We start from the raw sequence: 26,482 nt of genomic DNA, 5'->3' as shown, positions 1-26,482 counted from the left end.
TCTCTTCCTGTGTAGGTCTGCAGATCCTGTTGTTCCTGGGCCTCAGTCGTGGGGACAAGAGGGAGGACGTCTGAGGACTCCTGCACTATGAATTGAAGGCCGGCGGCAGCAATGGGAAAACTTCAGATCAGCGGCACTTCACAGTTTCAGCTCCTCGCGGCTCTCGCAAATAGCACCACCGCGGTTCTCGGATACCACTATGGACTTTCCTCACATCTGGGGTCCAGCACTCTGTTGCGGTGGATCGGGCTTGGTCAGTCCTGCTTCCTGGGAGTCCGGAGGATCTTCCTGGAGGTTGTGTCTGACTTAAAGACACTCACTCGATTCTGGTGTTCTTCTCCCTGGCACTTTGGTTCCTGCAGCAGCAATGGAAGGACAGCCAGCTCAGAGAGGATTTCCAGATGAACTCGTCTTGGAGTCGATTGGTCCCACCAAGCGAAGGGGAGAAGTCGTCCTTTGCAGGTCTTGTCTAGTCGAGGCAAATTCGAGCTTTAGCACAGCAGCGGGGCTTAGCCGGGTAAACCAACGGTCCAGGAGTTGCAGCAGGCGTCTCTTCCAAGTTCTTCTGTGGATTCCTTTGTCCAGTGGTCGACTCTGCCTTTCAAGCAAAAAGCCTAGCCTTTTATGCAGGTTCCTCACATTAATTCGCAGCCTAGCTGTCAATCACACAGCAGGGTGGCTGTCCTCAAAGGACCGCCCTCCAGCCAATCACCCTTGGGTGTATTCCTGTAACCAAGTAGACTAAGCACTGGGAGTTTCGGGCACCTCCCTCACTTCCTGCCCTGCTAGACACACTGGAGCCCGAGGCAGGCTTCACTTATGAATCCCACCAAAGACAAAACGAACAAAGGAACCAAACCTGGTTTGGCGCACAGAGGAAATCTCAAGAAGGACCTTTCCAACAAGAAATGGCGAAAAAAGACGACCAGGCCATTTTGACAAAATGGGCACCCACGAGTGTCTTACTATAGCTGCAATTGCAGCCCGCAGTAATAACAGACAATGGTAGGAAAAAGTAAACCACTGCCACCAGCCATTAATTGTGGAAAGGGTAACATAAAAATGTTACATGAGGAACTAGACAAAGGGGATAGGAAGTAACCCCTACAGAACCCTATTGTAAGATAGTGTGTGCTGGGTCTAGAAAGTTAAAAAATGTAAGTAAAGTCAATTTCACTTCAGTGCTCTTGGAAACAGTAGTTTCACGAAGAGACTGCATTTAAACCTTTGGGAACTCTAAGAGACTTCCCTGTGCCACTACACTGAATGTGCAGTGTGTCACAACCTAAAGATGATGCCTATGGAGTTTGTCAGACTCCAAATCACAGAAAAATACATGAGTCAGTGGGAAAAAGATCTCACTCTCTCTAGGTTAGAAATTAAAAAGTCCTAAAGTCCGGCAAAAAGAGCTGGGGGTCTCCAAGGTAGAAGGGAATTAGCACATTTCTGAGAATTCTCTCTAACACTCGCAAAGGTTTATTAAGGAGGAGATTAGGAGAGGAGTTGAGGAAGACGAGAGAAGGAACACTGCGTTGAAGACAACACCAACTGAAAGGTTAAGATGTGTACTAAAAGGTAGATAGGGAAATGAGGGTTCTAGGTCAAATGTTCGAATCAAAATGGCCGAATTACAAAAGGGTCGAGTCAAAATGACCGAAAACCAAAGGGTCGACATTTTTTTTTTGGGGGGGTTCCACCCCCAAACACCCGTTTTTGATGCAAAAATCATTTTTTTCCTATCCGAAAACCAAAAAAAATATATATATTAAAAAAAAAAAAAAAAAAAAATCGACCCTTTGGTTTTCGGTCATTCTGACTCGACCCTTTGGTCATTCGACCATTTTGGTGTTGAACCTTTGACCGGACACCGGAAATGAGTTGAGGAGGAAAGGACTACGCGAGAGGGAAGAAAAGGCCAGAGGGAAGTAGGGAAGAGGCAAATGCACCCTAAGACTGAGTGGAAGGGAGTAGAGTAGGGGAAAGGTACAAGCACAAAGAAAAACGTTGAGGAAGCTCGAGTAAGTGAGAAAGTCTTTTGCGACACATCCAAAGAGCTAAACTAGGACTGGGCATTTGGGACTAAAGCCAGGACTCCAAGACAGGGAGGTGTACAGGCACAATGATGCAACCTGCAGAGAAGTTCAGGTAGGCAGGCTCCTGGTTCTTATCCAGCACTTATTTGAGACACATTCCAGGTCAAATGTGCAGGTGCATATGGGCCCCCAGCGATCCAGTTGAGGAGTCTCTCCAGGCATCGAGAAGGAGACACAGACGCAAGTGACCTGCCTCTATAGAACCAGCACGAACAAGGAAGTGCAGAGACAATTAACCCCCTAAGACGGGGTTACTGGCAAGTGAAAGCCCTGTGAGTTGTTGCTTAAATTTGAGGAGAAGCCATCCTGGCTTTTTAGTACTTACTTTAGACCCAATAAAGACCACACAGTTGATTCCTAGTATTAGCTGCTTCAGGAAAGTACCTTTGGACCTGGGAAGTGGTGAGGTTTATTTTTGGCTCAACATTGTAACTACCTTAAGCAACCTTTTATTGGTGTATGGGGATTGCATCGAATGCCAAAGCATTGAATGCCTTAGAATCTAAAAAAAAGCAACAACAAAAAAGCACGAAATGCATTTTTTTTAATGGGGTGGTCTCCCTCACACCCTTTTTTTACCCCTTAAAACCCATTATAACTAAGATAAAACCTTTACCTTTGAAAAAAATGCATTAGATGCTTTGTTTTCTCGATGCTTCTTTCAATGCTTTTGGCATTCAATGCTTTGTATTCGATGCAATGACTGGATACACCTTTTATTCAACGCATCCCTGTGTCTTTTGTGTGTTGGTCCTGCTTTGAGCGTCATGCATTTAATTGGAATATCGGCTAATGGATGACCTTTGAAGCCCCTCACGAGAATGTACAATGAAATGGCATATCAAGTTGCATAATTACCACAGTTTAATATGCAAGTACTACATAAAATATATAAACAAAGAAAAGAAACATTGTAGTGGGGAATTTACAGATACAAATATCATCTTAAAAGGATACAGCACATGAGAATCGGGATGCGTCACCGAAGCCCAGCAAGCTGCATTGACCTAAGGAAAATAAAATGGTATTAAAAAACAGGTACATTCATTTTGATTGGATGTTTGAATGACTCAGAGTTACTGCAGTGTTTTGGTCAGTGGAGTTAACCACACTATGCACTTCTAAACTCCAAAATTCATAAAACAGTCTGGTTCACAAGGCCAAATCAAGAAAGGGTTCCAATATACAGCTGCCTAACCCAGCAGGATAAAGAGGTGGCCTGGCAGCAAATGATGGGCCTCCATCTTGAAAATTAACTCTGTGGTGAGTGCAGAAAGGCTTTAACTCATCTGCAGTAGAATTTCATGTTGCCGCTCTGACTCTTGAGGATGGCGCGAAGGCAGAGACCAGATGCAATTGGAGGATAAAACAAAGAGCTAACAGTGGTCTAAACCCTGCCATAAAATCTCCATCCATTATTTTTTTTGGTTGCAGCAGGACGGGTGTTGTGCAAAGAAATGCCTACACATTTACTTGTCTATGAGCAGGAGACTCAAAAGAGGATTCAAGAAAAAAATCAGTTTCAGAGGACCCATCAGGAGGCATAAGGTCTCTTTAGGGAGAAAATGGATCATAAATATGACTCCTGACAACACCAAACAGATCCCTTTGATATGGGGGACCTGCCTGACTTTCAGACAAAGGGGTTCAATGTATAATATATTCAAACAGAAGTGGTGGATAAGGACGACATAACATGGACATGATGTATATTACATGCATCTAATGGATAGACAAAATAACCAATTAAAATCACATACAAAATGAGTATTCAAGGATAATAATGAGAGTTGATTTGCCAATAAGACTTAGACAGTAGATAGTCTATCCATTTGAAACATGTACATGACATGCATTAAGTGAACAGACACGACAGCACATCAAAATCGAAACCGTCAAATGGTGAGAAAAACATCAAATCAAAATCACAGCAAACTGAGCATTCAGAGGTAACAATGGAGTTGATTTGTCAATAAGAAATGTATTCGGAACAATAATATACTATTTAAACTAACCAAATTATGTAATTTTGCAAGATTTTCTGGTAATAGGTAACTTTACCTAACATTGAAAACAAGGTGCAACAATCTGGTTTCGTAATATCAGGATGTTTATATCAACCACCATATTGAGAGGAGTAAATAATCATGTCCACAGAGTTATCACGTAACACATGCACATGACGCACATTTCTTTGACAAATAAATGATCAATTAAAATAACATCATTAAACTAAGCAGTGAATTGTAATAATGGGAGTCTGTTCTATAATAAGAGTGATTTGGCACAATAATGTTCCAATAGAATTAATAACAAACAACAACGATGGATGATTGTCTGGTAAAATGTAACCTTATTTAATATTGATAGCAAAGTGGTCCTTGTGTTAGCAGGACATTCATAATCCATGTCAAACACAGTGAGTAGAGTAAACAACCATTTAAGTGGCACTGAGCTATGACCTAATGCATGTATGTGGTTAAATCATAACAGACAATTATTATTATTTAAGCAGCTCCCAAGATGGTGACCACAAAGCATGCAATACACCAAGAAGCACAGGCCGAAAATGGCTGTGATGAAAGTCAGCCTAAAATTAAACTAAGTGCCACTTTCTGAGTTCATAATACATGAATTTGAGAATGGAACCCATGGGAAAGGACCAATGCTGATGTTCACATGTATTGTTATACTTTAACGTCTGAGCAAAATAAAATGAATATTTAAGCCAGTAAACGGATCATGTAGAAAAAAAACCTAATGAATATATTCTAGGAAATTACGATTATCCGTTGAGTTACATTTTATAATTGAACTCGTTTTCGATGCAGACTATTTATGTGCAAGAATCAGGAGGACTAATAAAAATATATTTTTTAATACAGACATGATTAAATCGATCTCAAACAAATTAGTTTATACACAAAACAAATAGTTGATACATAAGACTTTTCTTTGTAGAAGATAATCTGTAAAGTTGAAAAATTGCATTGAAATCTAAAACGCTTCCTCTTATGGGATTTAGATAGTTTCAATGTGAAATGGGAAACTGAACAGATATTTGATTTCCTTTAATACATAGCAGATATTTGCGGTGAATCTGGAATATCATGATGGATAAACATATTGCCCCTTACATTATTAAACAGCATATCAGAGAATTTTAATCAATAAGGGGTATGGTATTTGGAATTTGATAGCTATCATAAAATGTCATTTAAATCAGATCTCTAAGTAAATCTTTAAGTTGATACCAATAAGTGAGTTTGCAACAGAAAGGGGAATTCTAAAAACCAAGTACACCAAAGTAGGTAAAACGTCCAAATTGGGGATTTAGCATTATGAAGATTATTTCTTTCCTCTGCTTGGAACTCCGAAAAAGACAAAGTGGAAATGTATGTTCATTTATGGTCTAGGACATTACCATATTGATGGAGCTGAACTAATATTTGCTCTGTTTTATTTTTTGTTCTGCTTCCTCGTTAGTTGTTCATTTTACTCTCTTGAATGTAATAACTGATTCTGATTGATGACTTATGTGTATGGAAAAACATTTATGTATGAAAGAATTAAAAAATGTACTGAATTTGCATGCCTTTAGAAATCTCAGAGGGGTTAAACAAGTGTAGGCAGCCCTACAGCAGATATAACCGCTTTTAAGCTTTATTTTGAAACATACACAAGGCCTTGCAGTCTTTCTTGGGAAAAGAAAAGATTATATTTAGCACAGTTAAGTAAATTAAATTATTGTAGTTAAAGAGTGACTATTGAGAGAACTTACAAGTTCGTATTACCAGTAATAATTACTGTTAATTTTCGTTTATGCTACCCTTGAATTTTACTTGCTACAGTTTGGCCTAATGAACAGTATAACTTGATATATCTGTGTAGACCTCTAATACTGGACAATCTCTATGTGTGGTTAACTGTACCTCTACAGCAAACTCATGATCTCCCAAGTCTAAACCTTACTTCTCAGCCCACGCTACACAGAGTTGGTTAGACCCAAGTTTGCAAAACCCTTGCGGACACCTACTAGGTGGACCTCTCAGAATCCCACACCAGCCTTGATTCTCGAAAATCCCTCCAAATAAGCCACATCGGGCATTTAAGCAAAAGGTATGAGAATGCATTACCTTGCGGTTGGTGAAATAGAGATTGTCATACATCTCCACTTGAGGCAAGTCTTTCCATAGGTTCTTCAGATTAATGATTCCATATTTGCATCCGCCATGATCGGCCTCGTTCACTGTGAATATCTGCTCACAGGCTCGATCTGCCTGAAGAAGAAAAACACCCAATAAAAAAAAAAAAGAAACCAGACAAAGCTATGAATTAGATTTCATCAGTCAGATTGACTAGATTCATTGTGGTGGGTAGACGCAAAAACATTTAAAGAACACTGCTGCATGTTTCTCCTCATATAGATTTCCTTGCTTTTCCCAATTGTCATTCTTCAACCATTCCAACTTAGAAATGTATTCTGCAATACAGATACTAACAAGTAAGAGGTTAGCTTCACTTGGACACTGATCATGCCAAATGCAGTCTTTTTGATTATAAAAGTTATGTTAAAAGCCTCAAGGTAAGCAACAAGGAAAAAACCTATCCGACTTTCATAAGGCCATAAGGAATTAAGGGAATGGTATCCTTTGATGTTCTTAGGAAAAGTAGCTCTTGCTGTGCAAACAAAGAAATCCTCTTACTGTTGCATGAAGGAGGGATACAAAAAATGTGGCCATTGAACAAATAAGGGAGTAGTTTCTTACCTGTAACTCCATTTCTCCAGCGTTGGTATCTTTCATGGATTCACATGCTTAGAATATTCCCCGTCGTCAGACTGGGAACCCTCGGTACACATATATAGTCGTTTCCTATAGGAAAAAACTTCCGACACTTGTGTGTCCTATCCACATCTACGTCCTCTCTGGGGCCGTTCACGCATGCCCCGTAGGACGTAGTGGTATAAAAGCCCCGCCCCCGCGGGTCCCGTCAGATTTCGGCACCTCCAAAGTAGAAAGGAGAACCTGCTTATGCACATATCTTGCACACTGCATTCCGGGGAGGCTGGTGGGCGCATGTGAATCCATGAAAGATACCAACGCTAGAGAAATGGAGTTACAGGTAAGAAACTACTCCCTTCTCCAGCATTGGATCTTTCATGGATTCACATGCTTAGAATAGATTGTATAGCAGTATCCTAAAAGAAGGAGGCGAGAATGCAATGTAACATACACCACAAAAAACACCCCAAAACCTAATATATAGGCACGTAAGCAGCAACTTATTTTCTGATATATACATATTCATAATACATACATATATGACAATGCATTACTTACCGTAAAAGCATTTCTGATGGTTGTATCTGCTTAGATTCACATGCTGTGCATAGGTCCGACATCCAGTGGTCACTGCGGAGTATTGCATTTTGTTTTCCGTAGTCGAAAAAAGGGACGTCGACAAGGCGTGTCTGAAACACTATCCCTATAGTGACGTGCGTTGTACCCACAATCCCTCACGCGTCGAGGTCCCTCTGTTTGTATTTTTCTGCCCTGAGGGAGCCTTCTAGACGTGAGTGAGTACAGAAAAGAGAGAGATATAAAGGAAGTCTATGTTCCTTCCATCCGAGCGGGGAGGAAGGGTGGGCGCATGTGAATCTAAGCAGATACAACCATCAGAAATGCTTTTACGGTAAGTAATGCATTGTCTTCTGATGTTTGTTAATCTGCTTAGAATCACATGCTGCGCATAGACTAGCAAACAGTACCCGGAGTTGGCGGTGGGTTATGAGAAGGAACAGTAGAGAAAAGGTGTCGTAATACTGCCTGTCCCACCTGGGAGTCAGATCTAGAGTGTGCATCTAGACAGTAGTGTTTTGTAAAGGTGTGCACAGAACTCCAGGTAGCCGCTTTGCAGATGGACTCAAGGGGAACATTTGCAATGAATGCTATGGATGCCCCCGTGCCTCGAGTAGAGTGTGCTCTTGGCCTAAAGGGCAGTTCTCTCTTAGCAAGAGTATAGCAGAGAGTGATACATTGAACAATCCATCTAGAAATAGTGGATTTTGAAACCGCATCTCCTTCTCTTCCTGCTGCCACCGAGACGAAGAACTGATTAGTCTTCCTCAGTGGTCTGGTTCTTTCCATGTAGAACATGACCGCTCTGCGTACATCTAGTGTGTGCAGAGTCCTTTCTCCCAAATTGGAAGGATTTTGAAAGAACGTTGGTAGTTCTATAGATTGGTTTACGTGGAATTTAGAAATAAATTTCGGAGCAAACCTAGGGTGAGTGCGTAGAACCACTTTATCTCTGTGAACTGTAACAAAGGGGTCTAGAATAGAAAGAGCCTGAAGTTCACTTACTCTCCTGATGGAGGTGATAGCTATTAAAAAAAGCAGTCTTAAGAGTGAGGTGTTTAAGAGATGCTTTGTGCATGGGTTCGAATGGAGAGCCCATGAGTCTGGTAAGTACCACATTAAGGTCCCATCCGGGAGCTGGGTCAGCTATCCGGGGGTGTATTCTCTTTACTCCCTCCATGAATGCCTTTATAACAGGGATCCTCCACCACGACACTTTGAGTTGGGAAGTGGTGTATCCAGAAAGTGCCGCTAGGTGGACTTTAATGGAGTTAAACACTAGACCTGAATCCAATAGGTGGGCCAGGTATAGGACATGTGTGGGAGAGCAGTCAATAGGGTTGATGCTTCTACTCCTGCACCAGATGACAAATCTTTTCCACTTGCTAGAATAGCAGTGGCGAGTGTTAGGTTTTCTGGCTTCCCTGAGGATGTCCATGCATCTTTGCGGGAGTTGTAGATGTCCGAACTCTATGATCTCAGGAGCCAAGCTGCTAAGTTCATGTTCTGGGGGCATGGATGCAGAGTCCTGCCCTTGTCCTGAGACAGCATGTTGTACGGGCAGGGGAGTTTTACTGGGGGAGATAGAGACATCTCCATCAAGTGAGCGAACCATGGTTGTCGGGCCCACATTGGGGCCACTAGTATCATGGTCACTTGTTCCTGGTGCACCTTGTGCACCACTCTGTTGAGAAGGGGAGTCGGGGGGAAAAGCGTAAACAAATTTCCCTGACCATTGCATCGACAGACCGTTCCCCTTGGATTGGTTCTGGGGGTACCTGGAGGCGTAACTTAGGCATTGTAAGTTCTCCAGGGTTGCGAACAGGTCTATCTCTGGGAATCCCCATTGTGTGAAGACGTCGAAGACGATGTCTTCGTGCAGGCGCCATTCGTACTCTTCGGGCAGGGGGAAATCTCTGCTGAGTCTGTCTGCCAGCAGATTGAGTTCCCCGGGTACATGTAGTGACAGTAGGAACATGTCCTGTTTGAGAGCCCACTTCCATATATTCTGGGCCAGTTTGGACAGGCCTGGAGAGTGGGTGCCCCCCTGCTTGTTGATGTAGTACATGGCTGTAGTGCTGTCTGTAAGGACCATTACTGTCTTGCCTTGTAGGTGTTTTTGGAAGGCTTTTAGCGCCTTGAACACAGCTAGTAGCTCCAGTAGATTTATGTGTTTGGATGCTACGTTCGGAGTCCACACTCCGTGAGCAGTCTGATGGGATAGGTGCGCCCCCCATCCTGTGAGGGATGCGTCTGTGGTTAGAGTGGCTTCCGCCGCGGGTGTGGCAAAAGGTTTCCCTCTTTCCATGTTTTCCTTTGTCCACCACCGTAGCGAGAGAACCAAGGCTTGCGAGACCACTACTAGATCCTCCCATAGTCCGCTGGCCTGACACCACTGGCTGTTGAGCCACTCTTGCATTGGGCGCAGGCGCGCGTGAGGTACCAAATAAATACACAACGCCATCATTCCTAGCAAGCGCATTGCTTTGCGTACCGTCACCTCTCGACCGATCACATATTGAGGGATCTGAAACAGCATGTTTTGGACCCTCTCTTTGGAGGGGAAGACGAGGCTGTCCCTTGTTTGAATTAGAGCCCCTAGGAATTGTTTGATTTGACTGGGGTCTAAACTGGACTTCTTTTCGTTGATGGAGAAGCCCAACTGGAACAAAAGGTCTACCGTCTTTTGGGTATTGGAGAAGCACGTTTCGTAAGAATCCCCTGTTATGAGCCAGTCGTCGAGGTAAGGGTAAACTGGGATGGACAACCTGCGCAGGTGGGCCGCTGCCACTGCCAGCACTTTCGTGAATACCCTTGGTGCCGATGCTATGCCGAAGGGTAGCACTTTGAACTGGTAGTGTTTGCCCTCTATCATGAACCTGAGGTATCTTCTGTGCGCTGGCAACATTAAAATATGAAAGTATGCATCTTTCATGTCCAATGTTGTCATGTAATCTCCCTGAGAAAGCAGTGGGATCACTTCCTGTAAGGTTACCATACGAAACTTTTGGGGTTTGATAAACTTGTTCGCTGGGCGCAGATCTAATACAGGGCGCATGGTTAGATCCTTTTTGGGTATAAGGAAGTACACTGAATAAATACCTTCCGTTACCTGAGATAGAGGCACGACCTCTATGGCTCCTTTTTCCAGCAGTTGTTGTACTTCTTGGAGAAGGATGGCAAGATGTTCCGGTGTCATGCGACGTCCCCTCGGGGGTCTGTAGGATGGGGAACTGTTGAATTCGATACAGTATCCGTGGGCTACGGTGGAAAGTACCCAACGGTCTGACGTTATCTCCTCCCATGCAGGAAGAAAGGATGTTATCCGGCCCCGACCGGTGTTGCATGGGAGGGGACGCGAATCTTCGCGTCACTTGGAGTTGTTGGGGGCTTGGGAGCCTCTGGGGTGGATCCCCGACCTCTCCCTTTACCCCGGCGTTGGCCTCTTTGGCTGTACTGCCCACTATTGGTCTGGTAATTGGTGGCAGGGTATTGTTGATGCTGACTTTGTTGTTGTTGTTGGCCACGAAAAAAGCGTTTGTTGCCATAGCCGCGTCTGGTAGTGGGCTTAGAGATCTGGTCAAGAGTCTTGATAGTATCGAACTCTTTTTTAGCCATCTCTAGAGCTTCATCCACCGCTTTTCCGAAGAGGTTAGAGTCTTCCACAGGTTTATTTATTAAAGACGCCTGTGTCTCCGGTTTAAACCCCGAGTTGCGCAGCCATACATGGCGTTTTAGGAGTATTCCCTGCACCAGGGAACGTCCCGCTGTTTCTGCCGCGTCCAGAGAGTTTTTTACAATGCTCTGGTTCACCTGGGTTCCTTTGCCAATAGTTGAAAGTAGGCGTGTACGTAAAGGCTCCGGTGCTTCCTCGGCGTCCTTGCGCAGTTTGACCCACTGCGCGTCTGCGTAGCTAGCAAGCAAAGAATTGTTGTTCGCAATTCTTGCTGAGAAGGCAGCCGAGGAAGTTACTCTTTTTGCAAGGGCATATAGCCTTTTGCCCTCCTTGTCAGGGGGTGCCTCATTGGTGGAAAGTGGTACCCCTGCTCTCTTTCTAGTATAAGATACTACTAGGGAATCCGGAATGGAATGTCCCCTAATGTAGAGCGGGTCCGAGGGTGAAGGAGTGAAAAGTTTTTCAATTCTCGGATTGACTCCTCTGATCAATGCGGGAGTGGCCAGGGAAGGGATGATTCTTCTCTTCACTGAAGCTAGGAGGGGAATGGTGTGGCTGACCGGGGGTTTCTCTTTAATTACTCTTTCCACAAAGTCTAATTCTGGAGAGAGCTCCCCAGTGTCCAGTTCGAAATGTGCTGCTGCTCTGCGCAACAGTGCATTGAAAGTGGGCTGATCGTCAATTGGAGACGTGTTCCTAACCGGTGAATTGTCAGGAGGATTTAGGTTTAGGACATCAGTGTCGGAATATACTGATGGGGATTGCCGGGGGTGCGAAGGTCCTTCTTCTGGGTTTTCTCCGAAGCCTTCTTCTATAATGTCTGGCCTGTCTTCCAGACATTCCTCCTGGTTCTGTCCTTCTTCATCGTCCATGAAATCATCCTCTTCCTCCAAGTATTGTTCCTCCCCAGTGAGGTCATATACCTTATGGAAGTCTGAGGCTGTGTCCTGCTGGGGATCGACTAGCCTCGGATTTTTGGCCCTGGGGTCCTCCTGAGGCCCTTCTCTAGTCCTCTTGGGAGTTTGAGAGGTCTGGGTATTAATAAACCTTTCCATCCTCTCCATACAGAGGTGGAGTCTTTCCATGGTTTCATGGGGTACCCCAGAGCGGTCTGGCGGGGGAAAAATAGAGTCATCTAGCTGGAAACGGCTCGACCTCTCCCAAAGCGTCGAGGAAAGTGTCCGGTCGCCCTCCGAAAAACCTTCAGGTGTGCTGGGTGACCCCCCGACTGAAGGGGGTAGTCCCTGCCTTCCTTCGGGCTTTTTCGGCGTGTCTTTCGACTTGTGCGTAGCGCTCGACGTGTCCTTCGGCGTACGCTTCTGGGCGTCGGCTACAGCGATCCTCGCCAAGCTCTCGGCGACTCGTTTGTCGGCGGAAGCTTGCGTTTTCGACGCTACGGGTGTCGAACGCTCTATGGCGGTATGCGCCTTCTGTTGATGCGCGCCGGCCGATGGTTTGGGGGCGGCGCCCTTATTTGCCGAAAGCCCTGTCGCTGGTCGCGGCTGCGAGAGGGGCTTCGAACCCGAACGGTCCGAGGAGGCTGCCGGTGGAACCTGCGTCTCCTTGGGCGCCGAAGCTCTTTTCGTCTTAGACGAAGAAGAGCCGTGGTTGTGTGCTTAAGTGAGTTTTTGTGTGCGTCAATGTCGCCGGGGTGTTCATCCCCATAAGCAGGGCGTGAGCCGAGCCCGTCGGGGCCGGGGACAGACGACGAAGCGCGCGAGCGCTCCTTAGAGGGGTTTTCGACTTCCGTGGCGGAGGTCGTGTTATCGCGTTCCTCGTCACTGTCGGTGGTAGCAGCGGCGGGTGAACCTTCGGCCTTCGACATCGCGTAGGCCGCCCACCTTTTAACCCTACGGTCTTTTAGAGTTGTAGGCTTAAGAAGCCGACAAGCCGCGCAACCTTCCTCCTTGTGATCGAGGTGCAATCAGCGGTTACACCGTGAATGCTTGTCCTTCCAAGTAAATTTGCCTTTGCAAAGCGGGCAAAACCTAAAAGGTGTCCTCTCCATAGCCGAGGCAATAAATCGCGATAACCACCCCAAGGGAAAGGAAGGGGAAAGGGAAAGGCATTCTCAGAAAAGACCCAGAGATGTCCCACGACCCCACTCTCCCTACTGTATATGGCCTGCGAGGCCAGGCCACGTGTTCGGCAACGCCGAAGGATTTCCTCCGCTCGACCCTCCGTCGAAGATCTTGCTCGGCGGAGAACAGCTTCACACTGCATCGAGGGAGGGATTATTTAATATTAATGAGAAAACGACCGAAGGTCGAGGAGTTGCAATGTCTCTCGAGGAGCTCCGCGTGAAGGCGACCAGAAGCTGGGCGGAAAAAAACAATCTGAGGGACCTCGACGCGTGAGGGATTGTCGGTACAACGCACGTCACTATAGGGATAGTGTTTCAGACACGCCTTGTCGACGTCCCTTTTTCGACTACGAAAAACAAAATGCAATACTCCGCAGTGACCACTGGATGTCGGACCTATGCACAGCATGTGATTCTAAGCAGATTAACAAACATCAGAAATATATATTGCTCAAAACAGACACCAGTATAGACAAGGCAAAAGACAAAAGCTTAACCGTTTTTAGCTTACCTCATTGAAACAGATGGCGCAGAACTGCCCTTCCCATCTGTACTTCATCCGCATGCTGCCTTTCCAGGCAGTAATGGCGTGTGAACGTGTGTGGGACTGACCATGCCGCCGCCTGGCAGATGTCTGTCAGAGGAATTCCTGCCCACAGCGCCGTGGAAGAGGCTGTCGATCTTGTGGAATGGGCTCTAGGGTGCCCGTGTAGGGGTCTCCCGGCCTTGGAGTGACTAAAAGCAATCGCCGACGAGACCCATCGAGCCAGTCCTTGCTTGGAAATTGCCTTTCCTCTCGTCGACGGCCCGTATGCGATGAACGGCTGTCTGGTAGTTCTGAGTTCTTGTGTTCTGTGCAGATAAAATTTCAACGCCCTTTTCGCATCTAGAGTATGAAGAGCCTTTTCCGCCGTCGATGACGGGGTCGCAAAGAAAGTAGGGAGAACAATGGTCGAGTGTTTGTAATAGACCGTCGGAACTTTCGGGACGAAAGTAGGATTAGTTGATAGCACCACTTTGTCCTTAAAGAATCTCATATATGGAGGGTCTATGACCAATGCCTGTAGCTCCGATACTCTTCTAGCTGATGTAATGGCAATTAAGAAAGCCAGCTTCCATGACAGGAACTGCATGGATGAAGGACATTGGCTCGAAAGGTGGCTTCATTAAGGCCGCCAACACCACATTTAGACTCCATGTTCGTGGGAACCGCTTTGTTGGGGGAAAAGTTCGAAAAAGACCCCTCATGAAATGTTTCACCAGTCTGTCGCTGAATAACGGAGAGGACTGTCTCCTCCTCGTGAACCTTGAGATGGCCGCCAGGTGCACCTTTATGGATGACGAGGATAACCCACTCTCCGCCAGGTGAAGAAGATACGGTAAAACTTGTTCTGGAGTTACTTCTAAAGGCCGTATTTCATGTTGCGTTTGACACAACATACAGAACCTTCGCCACTTGCAGATGTATAACTTGTTGGTGGAAGGAGCCCTAGCCGTCCAACGAAACTTTCAAAGTGCCAAATTCCGAAAAGTCAGGAGCCAGGCCGTCAGGTTGAGGCTGTCCGGATTGTGATGCCACACCGTTCCCTTGTCCCTGGACAGGAGATTCGGAACCTTCTGGAATGTTATCGGTTGTTCCAACGACAGATGCAGCAGGTCGGAAAACCAAGGTTGTCTCGGCCAATACGGTGCCACTAGAATGACCCGGCATTTGTATCTGCGTATCCACTGTACTGTTCTCCGTATAAGGGGAAACGGAGGGAAGGCGTACAGGAACTTGTCTGTCCATGGAAATGAGAACGCTTCCCCTAGGGATCCTTTCTGAGGCCATCTGCTCGCGAACTGCTCGCATTTCTTGTTTTCTTTCGTTGCGAAGAGATCCACTGAGGGGTGACCCCATCTTTTGAAGATTTTCTGCAGCTGAATGGTGTCCATCTCCCACTCGTGTATCTGGGCCATGCTTCTGCTTAGGGAATCCGCTTGTACGTTCTTCACTCCTGGAAGATGATGAGCCACTATAGATATGTTGTGTTTCAAAGCCCAATGCCATACCTTTTGAGCCTCCCCGGACAGGGTCCTGGACCTCGTGCCGCCTTGTTTTATCAAGTAGAACATGGCTGTCGTGTTGTCTGTCAGCACTCTTACTCTCAACCCCTTGATATGTGGGAGGAATGACCTCAAGGCCCATCTCACTGCCCTCAGTTCCAGTACATTGATATGTAGGAGTGATTCGGTCGGGGACCATCTGCCCTGTATTTGGTAGTTGTCCATGTGTGCTCCCCAGCCGGTCAGGGATGTGTCCGTGATGATGGTTCGCTGAAATTCTGGTTCTTGTAGAGGAACCCCTCTGTCCAGGTTGTGAACGCTTTTCCACCATTGGAGGGCTCGGATGATGTCGTCGACGGTTACCCTGTCTGACCACCGACCCGTGGCCTGCTTCCATCTGTCCGCTAGGAATTCCTGAAGTGGCCCCATGAACAATCGACAGTTGGCCACTAGATGGATGCAGGAAGCCATGGAACCTAGGATCGCCACATACTTTCTCACTGAGAGTGTGCCATGTAAACGTAGTTGACTCGTCAGTCGATTGATCTTTGACATTCTGTCTAGGGAAGGTTTCACTATTCCCGACTGGGTTTCGAATTGAGCTCCCAAGAACTTTAAGTTCTTTGATGGCCTTAGAGAGGACTTTTCGAAGTTCACTGCGAACCCCAGTCGTTGCAGAAGCTGTAAGGTAGCCTGTACGCTGTCGTTGGTCGACGCCGAGGAGGATCCCCTCACAAGCTAGTCGTCGAGGTACGGGTATACATGATGCCCTTTCTTTCTCAGCCAGGCTGCCACGGGTGCCAGACATTTTGTGAACGTTCTTGGGGAGGATTTGAGACCAAACGGAAGCACTGCGAATTGGTAGTGTGTCCGACCTACCATGAACCTCAGAAACTTTCTGTGTTTTTGACACATAGGTATGTGGAAGTAAGCGTCCTGTAGATCCAGCAACGCCAAAAAATCTCCCACTTGAATGGACCTGATTACTTCCTGCAGCGTGAGCATTTTGAATTTTTGGCTCTGTAAGGTCTTGTTGAGGTCGCGCAGGTCGAGAATGGGACGCCACTTTCCGTTTGGCTTTTTTACCACAAAACACCGTGAGTATACCCCTTGGCCTTTCTGCGATGCAGGAACCAATTCTATGGCACCTTTCTGTAACATAAGTGCTACTTCCTGCAGCAAAACGCTCAGATGCGGTTGGGGTAGGAATACCGGTGGACATTTTGGAGGTTTGCATTTGAATAGTAGCGAATGTCCGTACCTCACTGTGTCCAACACCCACTGATCTGTTGTGATGTCCTCCCATTCTTTGACGCAGCTTGACACTCTTCCTATCAGAACGGTGCGCTTCCCGTCATTGCTGGTCTTTTTGTTTGTTCGTCGACGAGGGATAGGCCGGTCGTCTCTTGGATGACTGGAAATTTCTGCGCCGGCCTGAGTTTTGAGAGGCGCGTCTATATCCCTGGGAAGTGTATGCTGATCTCCCAAAGGATCTATCCCCGGATGCAGAGAATCTTGAATTGCCCGATGCCCCTTTAAAGGGACGAAAAGATCGAAAATGTTTTCCACTTTGAAGGGCACCCAACGAGCGTGCCGTATCCGAGTCCTCCTTCATGCCTTTCAGGGCCTCATCCACCTTTTCTCCAAAAAGAAGGTCACCTTCGAAGGGCATGTCCAATACTTTATACTGCACCTCGGGCCTGAAGTTGGTGCACTTAAGCCAAGCCTGGCGTCGAAGAACAACCCCGTTGTTTACTTGTTTAAAGCCCGACTCCGCCAGGTCCACCGCTATGTTAATTGCATGATTCGACGCTTCTTCGCCCTCTCGTACCAGAGACATAGCCGTTTTTCGATGTTCCTCCAGAAGGTGGTCCAGTATAGGGGCTAGTCTGTGCCACATTTCCCTGTCGTACCTGGCGACAATAGCCAAAGAGTTGGCTGCTTTCACAGTCGTAGCACCCACGGATAGTACCTTCTTACCAAACACATCTTGGCGCCCTGCCTCATTATCCGGAGGGGTAGAGCACTTGTGTTGGGCCCTCGCTTTCCTTGTCGCTGCTGCCGACACCACTGAGTCAGGTGTAGGTAGGGACGAAAGACATTTCGGGGTAGAGTCTGGCACTTTAAACTTCTTTTCAATGCGGCCTTTGACGGCCGGTTCAGAAAACGGGTGACGCATGGTTTGAACACCCTCTTTCCAGACATGATCTAAAATGGGTATTGAGAATACTGAACGTCTATTCTTACCCATATGGTCGAACAGAAAAAACAGTCCTTTTTCTCCTCCTGCTGGACCAAGCCAAATTCCTTGCATGCCTTTTCCATCATTGAATGAAAAGCGCCAATATCGTCTGGTGGAGATGGGTGAGTGGGGCTCTTTGGTGTTTCCAATTCAACATCCGACACCCAGGATGGATCCCTAGATGGGGACAGGGAGTTATCCGATACCGATCCTCGGTCAGATACAGAGTCCGACAGCTCACCCTCCTCGTGGACCACTGGAGTCACCGGAACTCTGGTCGTTTGGGTTGGACGATGTGACGGGCCTGGCAGTCGATGGGAGGCGTTGACGGGTTCACTGGTGGAAGCCTTTCATCCAACGATTTCAGCAGCGAGTGCAACGAGGACAGGACCTCCATGGACAGGGCCGATTTTGAGTTTGAAAACTGGGTTAACACCTGAGAACAGGTTGCTCCGGATGGTGACTTGGCTCGGAGCCCAAGATCTTCCGGGCCCGCAATCCTGAAGCAGTCGTCTTCCTTCGAGGAAATCGACGCTGCTTGTTCCTGCAGTAACGTGTCCGGCAAACACCAGATCAAAAACCTCTGGTCTCCAGGCCTGAACTTCGGTCGACGAGGACATCGTCGCCGTCGTCGTCAGCGGGTTGATGACGGGGGAAACCAACTGCGTTAGCGGCAGTGAGGACACTGACTGGTTCGTCGTCGACGGTGGGCCTGCAGGTGGCTTAGGCGGTCCCGCCTTCACAGAGCTCTCCCTGCGCTTTTCTGACTCTCTACTCGTGGCAGATCTATGAGGATCGCCCGAGGAGGATTTTGGCCTTTCCTTTCCATGTCTTTTCGACGATGAAGACTTTTTTGAAGAGTCTTTGGAAGAGTGGCTTTGTGGAACATCCTTTTCCGCCGGTCGAGTTTTCTTTGCCGGTGGTTCCGACGAGGCTGAACGGCGCGGGGCCCCCGATGTTTTCATCGAGGCCACGCTGCCCACGGAGCCAACCTCCGACTGAGGATATGCTCCCGCCCAGTCATTTAACCACGACACCAGTCGCCGACTCCGATCTTTCAGGGTTTTCTGGGAAAAACCTTTACATATTTCGCACTGGTCTGCCGAATGGTGAGGGTGGAGGCAATATATACAATCTAGATGGCCGTCCCCCTCGTAAACCTTTTTCAATCCGCACGTGGCGCAGGGGCGGAAGAGCGGTTTGCCCGACATCCTGGCAAGACCAATAACCTTACGATCAAAAACGAGTGATTTCAACAATAACCTAGAAAGTAGAGACTACGCGAGGAGATCCCACTATCTTTGGAGACGGTTGAAATCTGACGGGACCCGCGGGGGCGGGGCTTTTATACCACTACGTCCTACGGGGCATGCGTGAACGGCCCCAGAGAGGACGTAGATGTGGATAGGACACACAAGTGTCGGAAGTTTTTTCCTATAGGAAACGACTATATATGTTTACCGAGGGTTCCCAGTCTGACGACGGGGAATATTCTAAGCATGTGAATCCATGAAAGATCCAATGCTGGAGAACAATGGATCCATAATGGAAAGAGTAAACTGTGCCCAGATTTTCCTTCAAGCACATTTCTGCTTCACAGCAAGGATGAGGGTGTAGCACAAGGGTTTAATAAATGTGCAAATGATCCACTGTATTGTATTGTTTATTTATATAGCGCCTATATGCAGGAAAGTGTTTCAAAGCGCTCAAAGAGGGTGGGAACAAGGGGGAAAACCGAGTCTCTTAGAGCCCTTGATTTATTCCTTAATTCATCAAACCTCAAGACCCTGCCACCTTCCATAACATCTCCTACCCTAAGAATACCTCTCATAATCAAACTCTGCCAATGCAAGCATTTGTTATTCAACTGTATAGCTTGATTATACAATATAGAAGCATCACAACTAACCCCAAAATATTGATTGCTCCCCCTAAACCAAGCTACCAAGGCATTATTGGTCGCCATCATTGGCTGGAGCCAAACGTTCTTTTTCGGGACTTTGTCCATCATATATACAGCATCTAAAGCGTATGGTGCACAGATCTCCTTCTCCATTTCTAACCAAATTGGAATTCCACCCGCTTCCCTATCAAAATAATGTGAGCCTTTTTTAATGAGGAAGCCCTGATGATATTTAAAGAGATCTGAATACCCGAACCCACTGTCCTGTATCTTCCGTAACAAGATATATCTAGGAAAACGCGCCCGCTTCCCAGTGCCCCATAGAACATTTTGAAAAACGTTGTCAACCATCTTCAGGTGTTTCTTTGCAATTAGTAGTGGGAGTGATTGAATAACATAAGACCTTGGGCAACAGAACCATCTTTACTGCATTTATCTTTGCCCATAGTGTCAAAGATAACCTTTCCCATTTGCTAATAATCACTGAGATTTTGCTCAAAACCTTATCAATATAAAGCCTCACTAGTTCCCTAAGATCTCTTACAATATGAACCCCGAAATACTTTACTCCATTTGGAGACCATTTACAGTCCCACGACTCTAACCCTCTCACCACAAATGTATGAGAGACCAGAAAACTCTCAGTTTTAGCCCAATTAATTTTATGTCCCGAGAATTGTCCTACTTCCTCCAGTATTGCTTTTAGAACCCATACTCCTTCCAAAGGATTTGAAATAAGTACAGCCATATCGTCCGCATAAAACAATGTCTTCAGTTCAATAGTACCTACGCGAATTCCTTTTACGTCCTTATTTTGTCTAATATACGCAACCAAAGGTACCAATGTCAAATCAAGCACAAATGGTGACAATGGGCAGCCTTACCTAGTTCCCTTGAATAAGGAAAATACCCCAGATATCATTCTATTAACACGTACGCTTGCTGATATACCCAACTGCATGCAACGGGCAGCTTGAAGAAACTTAGGACCAAAGCCCATCTCCCTTAACATATAATCTAAATCCCTTAACGTATAATCTAAATATTTCCAATTTACCCTATGAAAGGCCTTTTCAGCGTCAATAAAAACAATCAAATCATTCAAATCTTTACCGCTATTTGAACTTATCACATTCAGAATTGACCTAATATTATCATAACCATACCTTCTGGGGATAAAGCCCACTTGCGATCTATCAACCAGGTCCCCCATATGACTATGCAATCTATTGGACCATATCTTCGTGAATAGTTTCAAATCAACATTTAATAACGATATCGGCCTATAATTCTCACATCTCCGATGATCTTTATCTTGTGTCAGAATGACTAAAGCCTCCTTCCTAGATTCACACATAGTCCCGATGTCAAAATACTATTGAAAACCTTACATAATATTGGTGCTAACTGCTCTGTATATAATTTATACAATTCAGATACCAGTCCATCTGGCCCCGGTGACTTCCCCCCGTTAAGATGTTTTATCGCCTCTATTACTTCACACACTTCTATGTCGCTTCCACCTTATCATTGCCTTCTGAAGACAGCTTTGGAAGCTTAACTTTAGCAAAAAACTTTCTCAGATCTTCATTACTCTGGGAACTATCCTCCCTATACAACTGCGAACACAATTCCCAGAAGCAATCACACATTTCAGCATTTTAAATCACTGTTCTCCCGTCATCTGTCAGAAGAGACGTGACACACGATTCATCCATCATTCCCTTTAACCTATTCACCAGTAATCTCCCATTTTTATCCCCAAACTCCCAACATTTTGGTTTACTATAAAATATCCCCTTCTCTGCCATTGTATCCAAATCATTCTTCATTTCCCCTTCCAGTAGCCTCAATTTCCGCCTGTTCCTATTGGAATCAGAAAGAGCACATCATTTCTGCAGATCTCTAATATGCTCCTCCCTCCTCTTAATTATTTCCAAATCCCTTCTTCTAATAGTGGCTGATCTACTAATCTGTTCCCCTCTTATCACTGCCTTGAAACAATCCCAGACCACTTTTATATCAGCTGTATCTATATTCTCATCAAAATACATTCTAATAAACGTCGCCAACCCTTCAGTAACTTCTGGGTCCTTTAACATTCCAGCCTACAACCTCCACATCTTTCTTGCACCCTTCAAACTAATGACTGACATCTTCATATTAATAAGCGAATGATCTGAGGTAACTCTTGTAACGCTCACCTGAATCCCTCGGAGGCGCAGGTCTGGTCTGGGCATTCTCTGAACCTTCCAAAGTCACTCGCAGGTCTCTGGCACCACCCTGGAAGGGCCCTCTCCTTACTGTGATCTTAATCTGGAGAGTGAGATGTCTGCGGGCAGAGAAGAAACAGGGGTTACCGTCTGCCTGACGGGGTTTTGGCCCTTTCCCCTTCCTGACACTCCTACAGCTCTCCTAGGCCGCATGTGCTCACCTTAGGTAGGTAAAAGCGGCGCTCTCCATCCTGCGTCTGTGCAGGGGCGCTGTAGCCAGTTACTTCACTGGACGATAGTTCAGCCTTTTATTGCGGAGGTAGAGTCCAGAAGGCAAGACCGTCGTTAGCTGCACGAACGGTGAGTGTCTTATATGAGTCTTTTTATTGTCCTTTCAGAATCTTGCCTCTTTCAGGTCCGGTATGCTGATCCGGTAAGTGGAGAAGTCCGGAGTTTTTGCAGGCAAGTAAAAAGTTCATCTGAAGTTAAATGCACTTTTAAAAGTCTTTTTCCCCTTTCTTTCAGGTCGCGGTGCAATCGGCGATGAAGACTGATGCCGAAGGATCGTGCCGGAGGATGGACAGGTATCACCACTTAAGGCACGTGAGTAGAATTGGAGTCCTGAGCTCTAATAATGTCCTTCTTGTATTTTACAGGTGCGGACAAATGGCGCTGAACGGAGCTCGCGGAGACCGTGGCACAGGTAAGCAGATATCACAGAGTTATCGCTAACCTGTATTCTTTGTAGTTGCAGATGGCTGGAGAACGAAGAATCGCGGCACGAGGCCTTGGAAGGCGCCGGAAGGTGGTAAGAGCAGCTCTGGTACTTTCTCGTGCTACTCTAATGTTCTCGTTTTCCTTTTCAGATGTCGCGGAAGGCTGGAGCTGGATTCCGGAAGGTAAGTTGAAGATTTTCCTGTTTTCAGGTGCAGAAGAAGATCATCAGCTGGAGCCGACACGGTGAGCGTCCTGCTGCTATTGCAGAATAACGCGAAGCACGTGAAACCAATCGGGTGTGGTTTAAATAGCCTTCAGTAGTGCTTAGGCGTCTTCTTCCACAGCTTTCAGAGGTAAGAAAAGAGTTCCAGTATGTAATTCTTGGGAATGGTGCTGGCCCTACCCAGCAGTTAAAGTAGTCCCAGCAGGATTGGATAAAGAGTTCATCCTGCAGGTAGGGAAGCAGCATGGTCTGCAGGAGGTAAGTCCACCCAAGCACCAATCCTTTTTATATGAGCCCGGCGCTTCCAGTGCCGGGACTGGGTCCCTTTATGAGCATGAGCCTGGCGCTGCTGGCGCCAGGACAAGGTCCAAAAGGCCCCTACGGGGGCCGGCTTGTGCCTGGAATAAGGGTCATAACCCTGCTTCCAAGGATGTTGGGCTAGGTCTGACACCTTGGAGGCAGTGGTCATGACAGCACCCCCCCTCAAGGCCCCTCCCAAATTGGTCTCCCCCGGAGGATTTGGTTTGTTGGGGAAGGTCCGATGAAATTTTCTGATTAGACGAGAAGCATGGACATTTTCTGAAGGTTCCCAAGATCTCTCCTGGGGGCCATACCCTTTCCAATCAATCAGGTAATACAGTTTTGACTTGAAAAACTTAGAATCCAAGATGTTCCGAACCTCGTATTCGTTTTCTCCGTCTACTTGGATTGGCTCAGGAGGTTTAGTCAGACGGGTTCCGGGTTGCATAGGTTTCAGGAGTGAAACATGGAAAACAGGATGTATTTTCATTCGAGTGGGCAATTCTAATTTAACCGCCACAGGATTTATCACAGCCGTGATCGTGTAGGGTCCTAAGTACTTTGGATTGAAGGTGCGTGGTCCTTTTAGAGACAGATGTTTAGTAGACAGCCAGACTTGGTCTCCTACGTGGTACTGAGGGGCCTCTTTCCGATGTTGATCAGCACCTTTCTTATAAGATTCTTTGGCTCGTTGAAGGTGTGCGACGGCTTCCTTAAATGTTTGAGTTATGGTCGCATGAAGATGGTCCACAGCGGGTGTTCCGAGATCTTGAGGCGGATCTAAATTAGAGGTCCCAGGGTGAACCCCATACAACAGGAAGAAAGGGGTTTTACCTGTTCCGGTATGTATTGAATTGTTGTACGCATATTCAGCAATCCAAAGAATGTCCCTCCAAGTACCCTCTGATTGTTGTAACATGCAATGAAGATACTGTTCCAGAGTTTGGTTAGTCCTCTCAGTCTGCCCGTCAGTCTGAGGGTGGTGGCTGGTAGAGAGTCGCACGTCAATTTGGGCAAGACGACAACAACTTCTCCAGAAATGGGAAATGAATTGGCTCCCTCGATCAGAGATTAGGACTGAAGGGAACCCGTGCAAGCGAACAATGTTTTCAAGGAATTCTCGGGCTAGAATGGAAGCTGTGGGTAATCCTTTCAGTGGAACAAAATGAGCCATCTTTGAAAAAAGATCAACAATTACTAGAATTGTATTATATCCGGAACAAGGGGGTAAATCCGTGATAAAATCCATTGAGAGGGTGTGCCAAGGGCACGGTGGAATGTCTATCGGATGCAGTAGCCCGGCTGGTTTTTCTCTCTGGCTCTTGTTTTGTGCACAGATGCCGCATGAGGCCACAAAGTCTTTGATATCCTTTCTCCAGGACGGCCACCAGAAATGTCTTTTAATTTTTTCGGAGGTTTTGGCTACACCCGGATGTCCCTCTATTAAGGAATCATGATAGCAGGTGATGACCTGTTTCTGTAAGTCATCACACGGTAAATAAAGTCTGCCGTGGAAGTATAATAGATCTTGATCTATCGTAAAATCCTTTCCTTTCTGCAGCCAAGTCAAGGAATCTTCGGGAGTTATTATTTGCTTGATCTTCCTTTTTATGTCGTCAAGAGACATTGTGTTGATGACTCCCAAAATCTTTTGTTCGGGGATTATGGGTACTGGTTCTGGATTAGCTGCGAGTTCGTTACCGCCTATTCGTGAAAGGGCATCAGCTTTTCCGTTTTTGACGCCCAGCCGAAACGTAATCACAAAATCAAATTCCGCGAAAAATAAAGCCCAACAGAGTTGTCTTGAAGATTGGGCCTTGGCTGACTTCAAATATTGGAGGTTACATGATCAGAAATTACAGTGACAGTGTGCCGGGCTCCTAGGAGATAATGCCGCCAGGCCTTAAAGGTGGACTTGATTGCCAGAAGTTCCTTGTCCGTGATTGTGTAGTTGATTTCCGGGGCCGAAAATTTGCGGGACCAAAACGCCACAGGGTGTAATTGGTGTGTTTCAGGATCTCTGAGACAAAACTGCCCCCATTGCAAGGCTAGATGCGTCGGTCTCGACGATATAAGGAAGTTCTGGACGAGGATGTTTCAGGACTGGAGCAGAAATAAATTTGGCTTTCAAATCTTGGAAGGCTTGTTCGGCCTCTGGAGTCCACTCAAATTTTTTGTTCTTTTTTAGGAGAGCCGTGATAGGTTGGACTATTCGAGAGAATTCGGGGATAAACCTTCGGTAAAAATTAGCGAAGCCCAACATGCTCTGTACTCCTTTTACCGAAGTCGGAGACAGCCATTTGGTGATAGTATCCACTTTTCTTGTGTCCATGTGAACACCGTTGGGTGACAAAATGAACCCCAAAAATTCGACTTCCTTTACATGAAAGGTACACTTTTCCAACTTAGCAAATAAACGATGGTGGCGAAGCCTCTGCAAAACTGCGGTGACATGTCGTCGGTGTTCAGCTTCTGAGGAGGAGTATGCCAGGATGTCATCAATGTAGACGACTACACAAACATCAATAAGCTCTCGGAGAACGTCATTCATAAAGAACTGGAAGGCGGCCGGTGCATTACATAGTCCAAAAGGCATTACTTGATACTCGAATAATCCGTATTTTGTGCGAAAGGCCGTCTTCCATTCGTCACCCTCCCTGATTCGTACCAAGTGGTAAGCTCCTCTGAGATCTAGTTTTGTGTAAATGCAGGCGCCTTTTACTTGGTCCAATAGTTCAGGAATCAGAGGCAGCGGATACCTGTTTTTGACTGTAATCTGGTTCAGGGCGCGGTAATCTTTACACGTTCTCAGGTCACCTTCCTTTTTCGGGACGAAGAACAAAGCTGAAGAAGCTGGAGATTTTGAGGGACGAATAAATCCGTTAGCCAGGTACTGGTCTAAGTATTGTCTGAGGTGAAGATTTTCTGGCTCAGTAAGAGCATATATTCTACTGCACGGTGGAGTGGATCCGGGTATCAGGTCTATCTGGCAGTCGTATGATCTGTGCGGGGGCAAGGTGTTGGCCTGATCTTTCTGGAAGACATCACTAAACTCTTGGTATTCAGGAGGCAATTGGAGGTTCTCGGAAGCGATGGCTTCCAGCCTGATGTCGGGCCGAGAATAACAAGTTTGGGCGCACTCTGGAAACCGGATTACCTTGGCTCGCCAGTCGACCTGAGGATTGTGTTTTTCCAACCAAGGAACTCCTAGAATTACTTGAAACTGCGGGGCCTTGATTACATCAAACACGATTCCTTCCCGATGTCCGTCCTGGCAGAGCAGCGTCACTTCCACGGTGGTGTGAGAGACTGGTCCGGAAACTATTTCTGTACCATCCACTGTAGTGATTACATCTTTTACCAATTTAGGACATAAAGGAATATTCATCCTAGCTGCCATATCTTGATCCACGTAGTTACCGATTGATCCGCTATCAATGAATGCCTTAATAGCATGCATACGATTTGGTTGGTCGGGGCTTATGAGGACCATGGGCAGTACGAAATGCGAGGTCAAGGAACTGGTTTTTACGCTCGGCAAGCGGACCTCTACGCTTGCCGGGCGAGGTCGTTTCCCGATTCTTGTTGTTTTGCATCCTTATCGGAAGCTCCCAAGGCTTTCTTGA

The 26,482-nt window shown here is 46.3% G+C and overlaps 1 protein-coding gene across 5 annotated transcripts in view; it reads right to left on the bottom strand.

Annotated features, from left to right (window-relative positions):
• Nucleotides 1-26,482, bottom strand: part of DCAF4 (DDB1 and CUL4 associated factor 4) — a 497,489-nt gene that overhangs the window by 189,572 nt on the left and 281,435 nt on the right. For all 5 annotated transcript variants that reach the window (XM_069638614.1, XM_069638618.1, XM_069638619.1 and 2 more), the window contains exons 11-12: nucleotides 6,230-6,373; nucleotides 3,051-3,100 (exon numbers count right to left, since the gene is read on the bottom strand). In XM_069638614.1, coding sequence (XP_069494715.1) covers nucleotides 3,051-3,100; nucleotides 6,230-6,373 — 194 coding nt within the window. The remainder of the gene's footprint in view (nucleotides 1-3,050; nucleotides 3,101-6,229; nucleotides 6,374-26,482) is intronic.

The sequence above is a fragment of the Ambystoma mexicanum genome, chromosome 14, assembly GCF_040938575.1.
Source record: "Ambystoma mexicanum isolate Mex_15411 chromosome 14, UKY_AmexF1_1, whole genome shotgun sequence".
In the NCBI taxonomy this organism is placed as follows: domain Eukaryota; kingdom Metazoa; phylum Chordata; class Amphibia; order Caudata; family Ambystomatidae; genus Ambystoma; species Ambystoma mexicanum.
This window is presented reverse-complemented; position numbering and strand designations above follow the sequence as displayed.